Source organism: Sarcophilus harrisii, chromosome 1, assembly GCF_902635505.1.
Source record: "Sarcophilus harrisii chromosome 1, mSarHar1.11, whole genome shotgun sequence".
Classification (NCBI taxonomy): Eukaryota; Metazoa; Chordata; class Mammalia; order Dasyuromorphia; family Dasyuridae; genus Sarcophilus; species Sarcophilus harrisii.
Genome location: NC_045426.1, coordinates 350,866,663 through 350,879,097, shown reverse-complemented (window position 1 = coordinate 350,879,097; position 12,435 = coordinate 350,866,663). Strand labels below are relative to the sequence as shown.

The 12,435-nt window shown below is 33.2% G+C and overlaps 1 protein-coding gene and 1 long non-coding RNA gene across 9 annotated transcripts in view; one reads left to right on the top strand and one right to left on the bottom strand.

The window, feature by feature from the left end:
* LOC116420505 overlaps positions 1–10,177 on the bottom strand; it is a 51,393-nt gene extending 41,216 nt beyond the window's left edge. The window contains exon 1 of the long non-coding RNA XR_004230842.1: positions 10,016–10,177. This is a non-coding gene — a long non-coding RNA (uncharacterized LOC116420505). The remainder of the gene's footprint in view (positions 1–10,015) is intronic.
* ZNF532 (zinc finger protein 532) overlaps positions 1–12,435 on the top strand; it is a 111,533-nt gene that overhangs the window by 95,243 nt on the left and 3,855 nt on the right. For 6 of the 8 annotated variants that reach the window (XM_003759967.3, XM_023496160.2, XM_031945904.1 and 3 more), the window contains 2 exons: positions 7,332–7,444; positions 10,180–10,327. The exons of 1 other annotated variant lie outside the window; for it this stretch is intronic. In XM_003759967.3, the coding sequence (XP_003760015.1) occupies positions 7,332–7,444; positions 10,180–10,327 (261 nt within the window). The remainder of the gene's footprint in view (positions 1–7,331; positions 7,445–10,179; positions 10,328–12,435) is intronic. One more of the 8 variants, XM_023496163.2, reaches the window with a different exon arrangement.

Below are 12,435 nucleotides of genomic sequence, written 5' to 3'. Positions count from 1 at the left end.
TTTTCAAGGTAGTACAGTTTGTGTTTCTACTTCTCATAAATTATTTCTATCCTTTGCTATCCATTGAGGATTGGACATTAAACTTATACTTTTGTATCAGTTTCTTAAAAGAATTTGGATTTCAGACTTATGCCAACTTTATTTGCTGCCAAAAATCTTAAACTTTCACTTTTTAAAATATATTATTGTTGTGCAGAATTTTAAAAATGCTTATATAGTGGAATCCATCTATTTTTCTTCCACTAATGTTTCCATTTATTTGATTGACTTAAAAAGTATCTCTTCTTCAAGTATGATAAATATCCTTTTAAACTTTTTTCCTGATTTAGAAAAATGTTTAATTACTAGAGCCAGAGGACATATTGCCTTCTCTTGTTAGTATTTTTCCTGTTAATTTATCTGCTTATGTTCAAAATCTTAAAAGACTTCTTCCTGAAATTTCTGGTACTTTCAGGAATACCTCCTCTTTGCCCCCATTTTATTTTTCTTATTCACATCCTGACTCTCTTCCCTCTGATTTTGATTTCCTTTAGGGCTGGATTTTAAAATGTCTTGACTTTTCCAACACTGGACAATTCACATTTCATCAGCCTATCTCTCTCCCACATTGACTTTTGGGTATTCAGAATTGACCTCAGCTGAATGCTCCTGCTCTTTACCTCAAGCTTGGTGAATTAGTACACAGCCCAGTGTTCTGTCCTGGTGATCTGTCCCATTCCCTCTGTTCCTCAATTCTCTGGCATAGCACTGGCAATTCAGAGCCTGTTTTTTCTGGCATTGATAGTTCAGAACTTTACTGCAATGTTCTGGGTTACAAAATCCTGACTGGTTTTTGCTCCTTAAGGGCAGTGACCAAGTTGACTGTTGAGGTTTAAGGAAACTTCTGCAACCTTGGAACAGGACTATGCATGGAATTGGAAAGGGAGGAAGGAGTGAGGCATAGATGTGGTTTTTGATACAAGTCTGTATTGTGTTCTTGAATCTGCTAGTGCAGTCTTGCTGCTGGTAAAGTGGGAACTAGAAGGGGAGGTGGGGGTGCTAAGTGAGCTTAAAGTCAGTGGACATCATATCTCAAATTTGGGGAGATTGGTTTCTGGGTGTCCTAGACCAAGAAAAGCAACTGAAGTTGCTTAATTCTGGGCACATAATTCTTACTTTGGAGAAGTTTCAGAGGTATTAGGGATGAGAGAAAATGTTTAGTCTGCAATTTCTTTTGCTCATATGACCCAGGAGTCAGTATTCTCTTTAGTAATCGTATGAGATTTATAAAAGAATATATGAAGAACTGACAATTTTATTATAGTAGATTGTCTTAAGAGTGTACAGGGGACATCCCTACACTAGTTTGTATCTTCCTTTATGATAAAAAAAAAAAAAACTATTTTAAAGTCACAATATGTGTCTTCATAAATAATTACCAACATATAATATTGTATTCTTAATGGCTAGGCAGCCAAGATTATAACAAACTTTCAAGGCTTTAAGTATGGACCCACTGATGGACTAGATTTCTGTCACCTGAGAAACATCCTGCCTAAATTTGGAGAGGTTTAGCATCATTTTGGTAGATCATTAATTTTTTTGATCATAGCCTCTTTTTAGAACCATCTAAATAATTTGTAGTGGGATTATAATCTACATTGTTGGAAGCAGTGTCAACAGTAATTATAAATTAGAGACCTTTACGGTATTAAAATATTTATAAATATTGCCTATTTTTTCTAAATTATTGTTTTTTTTAAAGTAACATATAAAAACAAATGATGTTCATGAATTTGTCTTATAAAATTGCTTTGCTAAAGTCATTTATTATCTCACTTTCTTGTCATTTGTTAACCTGGCAGCCAAAAAACAGAGACATACACACACACACACACACACACACACACACACACAAATAAGAGACAGAGAGAGATAGAAACAGAGACAGAGAAAATAAGATAATTCTATACTAATTAGACCATATTTTGTTATCAGTACATAAATTTAACATAATATGTTTTGGGAAGGGAATCTAAGGTAAGAAAATCCAAAATAGTCAGAGATGGTAAGAACATATGTCATAAGATTCAGATTAAAGATCTGGGTATGCTTCTCTTGGAGAAGAGAAGATTTGGGTAGAAATGGATGAACAAAAGTTCATCCATGCTCTTTGTGAATGTGCAGACTGGTGAAAAGTTCTTCAAGTTGTTCATATATTACATATATATATATATATATATATATTTTTTTTTTTTTCCATTTTATAAGTTCTAATTACAAGCCCTGAACAGTATGGCTACTTATTGGCTTTTATATTTGTTCCTTTTTTTTTTTTTTTAAACAGCATCATACTCAACATGTAATTGTTTCTACACTTATCTTCATATTTATATCTACATTTATTGTATTTGTTTTTGATCCATATCTATGATTTCATTGGTATAGGAACCTTCCAGTGAGGAAGATCTCATTGCTAATTTAAGTCAGCAACCATTCTGCAATTTATATTTTTAGATTCCTACAGCACTATAAATTTAAGGGAGTTATGATAATAACAAATAACATTAATAGTAACAATATTAGATAGCATTTATATATTATTCTAAAGTTTTAGAAGGCACTGTGTATACATTTGCTTTGACCTCACACCAATTCTGAGAGATAGGTGCTATCATTATTCACCTTTTGCAAGTGAGAAACTGAGGCTCACAGAGTTAAGTAACATGATAGTCACACAACTGTTAAGAGTTGGAGGCAATGTTTGAACTCAGGTCTCCCTGACTCCAGTCTAGCACTCTATCTGCTATACTACATTATCTACCAGCCTCAAGCTAGGTATGTGTCAGGCTTGAACTTAAATTATCCACACTCTAAGGCCAACCTTTGAATATCTTTCTGGGAGAGAAAGAGGAGATCTTACAATCTGGCAGAAATAAAGTAGGAGTTGTCCCTATTTTGGCAGATTTTAATTTACTTAGATTTCATGGAGTATTGCTATATTTCAGATTTGATTAGAAAGCTAACAAACATAAGTTATGGAAAAGAAGCAAAACACCACACCTTCTAACAAGTAAAGAATGTGAGAAATTTTTCAAAAAGCAGCAAGAACTTTATGTACTGATAACAAATGAGATTATACTATAATCTTAGAGATAAGTAGTGATATAAAAATTCCTTTGAAAGCTTAGATTTTATTTAGTCAGAAAATGAGTTGTTCCTTAAGATTTTTCAGATTAATATTTCATATTTATGTTTCTTAAGTTTTTAGTCTTTAACAAATATAATTTTTAAAAATTGTATATTACAGTCTTACTTTATTTGAAAGTTTTATCTGATTATATTATAGGAAAGCATATATGGTGAGGGAGGAATAGGTAAGTAGGTTTCTAGAATAAAAAAAGGCAAATGGGAACAAAAGGATTTGTGTGGGTATGAGAAACAAAAATGGAATATTAAAGCTGAGGGTTTTTCACTCAAAATCAAAGTCTAAAATAAATCCAAAGCCTAAGTTGGAATTGTTTTTCTTTCTATTTCTAACCTGTCAATGAATTACTTGTGATTCTATCTTTCTGGGGTTTTTTCCTGTCTTTTGTTTGGGTATAAGCCTATTGTAGGTATAATATATGTTTTTGAAACTATTCAGGCAGGACGGTCATTTATTCATACTTTAGAAATGTTTAAGTTGTAATCATTTCAATCTCATTATACATGGCTCATTTATTCAACAAATATTATAAAGTTTATGTTCTGTGTATATCACTGTAGCAAGTATTATAGTGATATAATATACAATTTCTGCCCCTAAGGGGAAAAAAAAGGAGGGATTTGAGAGATATTGGGGCAGGAAATATAGATTTAGGAAATAGCCACAGAGAGAGCAGTAGTTGGGAAATGACTATGATCAAGGGAGAGAGTGTAAATGATGGGAAGAGAACAGTCAATAATGCAAAACTTTCAGGAATCACCAGTGTAAGGTAAGGGTCAAGAGAATTATTAGAAGTATAAACTAAGATTATTCAAGAAAATAGAAATTATGAAAAGATAGGTAACTAGTATCACATGCTGCAGAGAGATTAAAGGGATTAAATAAAAAAAAATTTTTAGCTATTGAGGTTGGCCGTCAGTAAATTTTAATAATCTTCTCAGGAGATATGAGGCTTTCCCCTTAGAGTATGAAACTGGACCATCTGAAGAAGAAATAGCCTCTGTGTCACATAATGATAGTGAAGTTACATAGATATCTCTATTCCTGGTCACAAGAAGAGGTATTTGGTGAGTCTGCCACAGGGCAGTGAGCGTACATGACTATTGTATCTGGTGCATTATGGAAATATTCATACATATGTCAGACACGGTGAGGGTGCTACTGTGAGGAAGTGCATACACATAATAAATAATGATGTTTGTTTGAGTTTTATCATTCTCCTTAAGAAATTTTCAATACTGCAAATGAAGCACAAAAAGAATATTATCCCCATAATTCTACCCCAAGATTCAGCCAGAAAAAAGTATATATAATAGTTAATTCACAGGAAACATTTGAAGGACATTATTAATGCTCTAACATGTCTCCATCTAAACATGCTGAAGATAATACCTTAGGAAAAAAAGGAAATATAGACTTCTTAATTCAGAGAGATAAATACAAATCCATTGCCATTCTTGAAATTTGATGGGATTTTATACCTTACTGGAACGAGATGAGGAAGGTTATTTATTCAATAGGATAAAAAAGCTGTGTGTGTGTGTGTGTGTGTGTGTGTGTGTGTGTGTGTATCAGTATCAATCACTGTGTCTTAAGAAGATAGAAATATGAAATCTAAAGGGAAAAAGCATGATGATCATTTGGAGAAGTAGAAAAGAAGTGGGGGAAAGAGATTATGCTGATAATTTGTCCAACCAGATAGAGCAAGTGGCAGTATACAGTTGGCAAAATATACTAGACATTGGGGATTTCTGCTTTTTTAAAAATAAATATGAAAAAGCTGAAAAAATCTTTACATTCTTTGAATAATTTCATCATTTAGAAGGCAGAAGGGTCAATTAAGTTCAGTTCAACAAGTGTTATTAAATGCTTGTTATATGCAAGGCACCATACTAAGCTTTAGAGATACATTATGTTTGGTCAGAGAAACAACATATACACAGACTATACTCTATAACAACTTATTTCATTACAGGGTAGAGTGAAGTTGAGGATCAATTAGTTCCTGTAGTTGGTTGCATTTGAGCTGGACTTTAATGAATGAACAAATCTACTGCACAGAGTGGTGATTAATGGAATAATGTTGGTTTGGAAGGAGCTCTCTCGTGTAGTGTCACAGGGCTCTGTACTTGCCACTATTTATATTAGCATTTTTGTCATTTAGTTAAATGAACATTTTAGGGCAAATTTATCAATTTTCTAGAAGACATGAATCTTGGGAAAGATAGCTATTATGTTGAATGATTTCTTAATTTCAGTTGTATAAGGTTTACTGAGTGAATAAACCAGATTGTAATGTGTATCTCCAAATATCTTAAGAGGCTGACATAATGGAATTCATCTAAGATTAAGTTTAATACATTAAAGTGAAAAATCCTACATTTGGATTCTAGAAATAAATGACACAAGTTTAATAAGATTGTGACAAATGATAGTAAAATATTTCTATGAAAATGTACCGGCAGAGAAGATAGCTTTAAGTTTCATGTAATGTGGAAGTTGAGAGTTTTCATAGAAAAAGTTAGCAAGACATATATAACATCTATTTATCTTGAGTTTCCACAGGTAATTGTTATTCACCAAATTCCTATAGGGATTATTACTCATTATTACATTTTTACTTGATCAGTGGCCAGTTACATGGCTGCAAGCTTTGCAAATATAATATATTTAAAATACATTTTGGTAAAAATCACTTGAAAGCTAGAGTACCTGAAATCATTTTGCGTTGTCTAAAATTTTCGGAAATATAAAGTGCTTGTTTTATTTTAAGACAAAATAAGTAAATTTTTCACTGTGCTCTAGATTCCATAGAGCCATAGGCTTTAAGAACACAAAAAATTCTTGAGATTCCATAATATCCTCACTAATAGCATAATACTTTAAAGACTGTGCAGTTTGTGACTATTGTTTTGTATTCTCTGTGCTACAGCATTTGTTTTTATTCTAACAAAGATAAAGAGAAACAGAGGTATCTGGAAATAATAAAGTTTTAGAGCTAGGAAATAATTTAGGTCACCCTCCTCATTTTGCAGGTAAAGAAATGAAGCCACACGGAGGGAAGGTAATAGAAAAACCAGATTAGAATTTAGGTCTTCTGTCTGTCCAGATTTAATGCTTCTTCTCCAGTGCACCATTATTGCCTTTTATAGCTTTCCATCATCATCCCTTGTGGTGTGGGCTTTTATATCATTGGCAAGGAAACCTCCAATTAGGAAACTTCTCTTATCAATGCAGAGCAGCAATTACCCTACCATTTATACTCATACCGATTAAGTTATTTTCACTTGAGTTTTCAGAGGTATGAAAGTCATTCTTGGATTAAAATGTGTTAAAGTAACAACTGTCATTCTTTTCAGAGATAGAATGGAAATTAAACTTGACTACATATGTTTACTTTTATTTTCTTAAAATTATTCCTTTGGAGAAGTTTTAAACATTAATATTCATACAAAATCCAATGATTCTGTTTAAATTTCACACACACACACACACACACACACACACAGATAAGCCCATTGGCAAATCATTGGCATTATCTCTCGTGGAATCAAGAAGACCTAGCTTCAAGACCTATTTTTGAAAGATAGGTAAACCTGGACAAGTCATTTTAATTTCTTAGTGTCCCAGAACAATGAACCTATAAATTGGAGAAGTTGTTGATCATCATTGTTAAAAGGAAATTCTTTTCTATGTACTAGTGAAACCCCAGCTGTGTTCTATCTCTTCTCCTTCAATTTTTTATCTGGTGAGGGAAATGGAATTTTAAAATTAGTCAGAGAGACTTGCTCCTAAAGGATTGCAGCTTAGAGTTAGGAGGATCTGAATTCTAATATAGCCTTAGATACTTATTAGCCCTCTGACCCTGGAGAAGTCATATATTTACCCCCCTTTTTCCACCCCACAAAAAAGAGTTTTCCTAGAAAACCCTAATTTTCTACTCTCATGGTAAAATTTCCCTTAGCTATCAGAGACTAGACTTTCCCCTCTCCTTTCTCATCTAGGTGCATTTTATTCATTCAAATGCCAAGTCCTACCAGGCATTTGTTAAACTCGACTCATAACACAAGGTTTCTGACTTTAAAAGTATGTTCCGGTTTTAAAAACCTGCCACTGACATTTTCCTTTCTTCTCTTTAATAAAGCAAATGAAGAAGCATCCTTGCCGCCAGTGTGACAAATCATTCAGTTCATCGCATAGCCTCTGTCGCCATAATCGAATCAAACACAAAGGCATTAGGAAAGTTTACACCTGCTCGTAAGTGATGGTTTTTAATATATTAGGTCATGAAAGAATTAAAATAGAACTTTATGGTGGTTCTATTTCCTATTGATTCTTTTTCAAAATCAAAACTTATTGATATCTTGTTTTTACATTACCTACATTGCCTACTGGGAGGGATTTCAGAGGCCATCCAATCCAACACCTTCATTTTTGCAGATCATAAAAACATAGATTTAAAAAAAGAAACTTTAGGAGCATCTAGTTCATTTCTCTCCTCATTTTATAGATGAGGAAACTGAGACCAGAAGGGTTAAGTTACCCAGGTAGTAAGCATTGGAGAGAGACTATGAATCCATGCTCTTCGACCCTGTAGTCAAGGCTTTTTTCACTATAGCACTTTGCTTTAGAATTCATCTCATTTGATTTTTGCATAATTTTGTTACCTGATTCTTTGATATGTGATATGACATTAACAGAATTTTTAAGTGAAATAATCATTATAATTTTGATTGCTTTGTGCTTAATCTGACCTAAAAAGTTCAGCATCATATGGTGGTAGATTGTATTGCAGAGAATATTTCTTCAGAATAACTGCTTGGCTTTCCAGTCACTGCCAAGCTGTCACCTATACAATCTTTATCTTCAGTGGAGCCCAATTGTTTAAAGCTTTATGTCAATAAAGACTAGGATTGTGGCTTCATTCCTTATCTGAAACATCTTTTCAGAGACGTTTAGTTCTAACCCATGCAAATCTTTTTGCTAGTTCATAACATTGGTGACAAAGGGAATCAGTAAAAGGAACATTGAACCAACTTTATTATTAGTCTTTGGCCACTATTTTCATCTTGGTAATTAAGACAGACTGTCATATTAATATCAATAAAAATTGTTCTTGAAATAGCCTACATGTGTTGCTTTCTTAATTTTTACTCAAAAGTGAGTTGAAAAACTTGGTACCTTCCCTTTGGATGCTTAGAGAATTCAACAAGCACAGTACAAGTAGATATTAAATACATAAGTTGCATGCTAACACTATAGGTAGAAAAGCAAGAACATATATTGAAACAGAATCATGGGAATTTCATATTTAGACAAGGATTTGGCAAATTAGAATTCCTGTATCTCTTGGAGGTTATTCAGGGAAATTTCATAGAGGGCCTGGGAGTTATCTGAATAAAAGGAAAAAAGAATTAGAGTTTATTTAGGTGACTACAATCTAAGAATATAACCAGGAGTTAAGCTCAAATTTGGGAGTGTGATGCTCAGAAGTAGAGAAACTTTACTGAAGAGTAGAAGAAAGTATGGAATTTAAGGTGATTGAGTGTGACTTTAGTGAAATACTAGCTTTGAAACACAATGTTAGTATTTTTGATGTAGAAGCATATGATCACTGCTATTTAATGTATTGGAAAGCCATTGTAGAGTCACAAGACCATCCAACAAACTCAAAATTGCCATCATTAAAAATGATTGAACAGAAAAAAAAAAGCTATCATCTTTTGTATTAGTGCTGGTTTCATTTGTTGCTTGTGCAGAAGGATTTAGAAAGTACTTGTTACTTTTTTAGTGCCCATATACAGTTCTTCTGAGCTTTCTGGAAGGCAGCAAATCTAGTTCTGAAAAAGCCCATAGAATTTTCAGTCACCTGTTTGTCTCTTCATTGAAATACTGCTCATGGTGTCTACATTATAATGTACAACTCTGAAGTAGCTACTGAGTTAACAACTTGTAGGATTTCCTAAGCTGTTATACAAAAAACAATGATTTCTCATCTTCAAAGAAAAAGGAAATGAAATAATATGTTTGTATGGATATCCCTTGCCTATTACAAAATTGTTTTTTTAGAGAGAGGAGGGGTAGTAAAATGGAAAAAGTACTGGACTTGAAGTCTGAAGACTTTGGGTTCATTTCCTAGCTGTGTGACTTGGAAGAAGTCACTTCATGTCAATGAGCTTCCACTTTGTAAAGTACAATATTAAATTGGAGCTTATTGTACTCTTCCTTTTATCTATGATAACTCTCATTTAACATAGACTAATGTTTTTAATGCCTGCATTTTAACACATTAGTTAATTACTGAAAAACAATTTATCCTAAAGTTAAAATTTTTAATATAGATGATTTTTTTTTTAAACAAGAAAGTGCCCATGATGCATGTTTCCAAAGATAAAGAACAGGTTTCTCTGTATTATATAGCTGGAATCACTAATTACTAGGTGATAGAAGAGCACCTTGTTTCTCTTGTATTACAGCATCTCTGAAGGAATACTGTTAGAATCATTTTAAAGGGAAAAAAAAAACTTAAATTCAAACTTTTTCCTTTTTGAGAGAGTAAAGAATACAAATGCTAACTAGGAATATTTTATAATGTGCTTAAACCAAAATGAACTGAGTCTACCAAAAAAAGTGACACCAAACAATTTAAAATGTTTAATACAATGGAAAATAAGACAACAGGACCGTGGACCTAGAGCTTCTAAGGGACCTTAAAAGCCTATCTAGCCCAGTTACCTCATTTTAGAGATGAATAAACTGAAACCCAGGGAGGATAAATGGATTTTCCAGAGTCACCTATGTAGTGTCCCAAGTGGGATTTGAACTCACCAGTGCTCTTAGGCTGTTGCTGCTCTCCTGTGCCTTTGATCCTGGTAAGTATGAGATTGGCTTGTGAAGATCTTGAAGACCAGTTAAACATCTTTGTGGGCCTAGAGTTCTTTTGAAAATCCCTATAAGCAAAATGTGTACGTGACTTTTGTTGTTTTATGTAGGCACTGCCCAGAATCAAGGCGCACATTTACAAAACGGTTAATGCTAGAGAAACACATTCAGCTGATGCATGGGATTAAGGACCCTGATTTAAAAGAAATGACAGAATCTACCAGTGTGGAGGAAACAGAAATGAAAGAAGAGACCAAGGTAAAACACCTAAGAATTGCTCTCTTTCAGTGAATATTAGTATAGGAAGTTAGGTAGATTTATCTCCGAATGATGATTCTAAAACAATGCAAAATAGACATTTGGCAGATAATCATAGAATGTCAAAGCTGGAAGTACCCTAGAAGTCATCTAATCTCACCCCTTCATTTGACAAACATCCTGAGAAAACCAATTAGGGAATTTGAAACCAGATCTTTGGATTCTTTTAAGTCCAGTGCTTTTTCCACTGCAAAACACTGCAATGTAATGCTTATTTTTATTTATTGATTTGTTTTTATTCTGAATTCTACAAATAGAAAAAGAGATACCTTTTCTCTATAAAAAGTAGAACAGAAAGGTTATATGTGAAACTGCTATTTTCTATTATGTATAAACTTGCTTCTTAAACAAAGAATATAATAAACGTCAACATGTTAACATTCACACCTGTCCTACTTGTCTGTTTCTTTCTGAACTTCCTTCCGTTCTCTCCTGTGCATTTTAAAAAATGCTTCAATGATCCTCTTTGATATAGTGCCTATTACAAATTGCTTAGCTGTAACAATAAAATATGAATTAGGACTCGGAAATTTACTTGTGTCAGGGATTAAATACAATATCCCAATATTTTCATATTGTTTTTCTATCTTTTGGGCTTAGATTATTAAATCAATATGTAGATTTTTATAGAATGCCCAATTTCAGAGTACTATTCTAGAGGTGCTATGAGGAGTACAGAGAAAAGTATAAGATAAGTACTTAGGAAGTATAGCCAGTGAAAAAGAAGCTTTTCTTTCATTTTCCACAATTGAATGAAGTTTTCTCACAAGACAAAAATTGGACTAGACCCATAATTGAATAGAAAGGAAACCAAGCTAGCTTTAGAATTGAGTTACAAGATGGAGTATGATTCATTTATTTGCCACTACCACTTACTGTTCTGATCTTTCTAAGAGTTGATAACTTGAGTAGAAAAGATAAGTTTTTAGAAAATTCAAAATTCAACCCTATACTTCTAGGTGATACATAACTGTGCACAACTGTCTAGATATCCCATTAGCACTTCAAACTATTGTATTCAAAATATCATTTGCCTCTCTTCTCAACTTCTCTTTATCTATTGATGACACCATCATTCCCTTGAGTCATACAGAACTTAAAATCTCTGACATTTTTTTTTCCTTTTCTTTCATCCTCCTTCCCTCCCATCTAAGCAGTAACCAATTCCTATTGATTTTGTGGCCACAATACTTCTTATACCCATTTCCTTGTTCCAATATCTTAAGTTCATACCATGCTAGTTTCAAGTTTTAACATTACCTGGACTATTTAATATTACAGTGTAATAGGTTCTGTTGTTCAGTCGTGTCTAACTCTTCATGACCTTATTTGGGGTTTTCTTGGCAAAGATGCTAGAGTGGTTTGCCATTTCCTTCTCCAGCTCATTTTAGAGATGAGAAAACTGAGGCAAACAGGGTTAAATGACTTGTCCAGAATGACATGGATAGTAAGTGTCTAAGGCCAGACTCGAACTCAAGAAAATGAGTCTTCTTGTCTACAGACCCAGTGCTCTGTGCACTATGATATCACCTTGTTGCTCTGATATAATGTGACTATGATGTCATATGATGTTATAATACAATATAAATATCTAATCTATTTGCCTCATTTTGAGCAAACTGAAGCTCAGGGAACATAAATGATCATATCACAAGTGGGATTAGAATTCTATCTTTTGACTCCAGAGTCACTGCTCTTAGGCTTGGTGGTCACATAGCAATATAATATATCACAATATTATATATATTATAATAGCTTCCTAACTGGTTTCTACCTTTAAGATACTGACCACCTTTAACCTAGAATATTATTATTACACAAATCCAAGTCTGTGCTCCTGTGTACAAACAGTCTTGATTCTTCTTAATGCTTTGAGCAGTAGTTTTTAAACTTTGTCATCTCAGGACTCTTTTAAAAATATTCCTAAAATTACTGAGGATGCCCCCAAAAGCTTTTGGTTATTTGGAGTCACATCTATCAATATTTATAAAACTAGAAATTAAAACATTTCAGTATTGTTATGAAAATAATCTTGACCTCTGGGATCC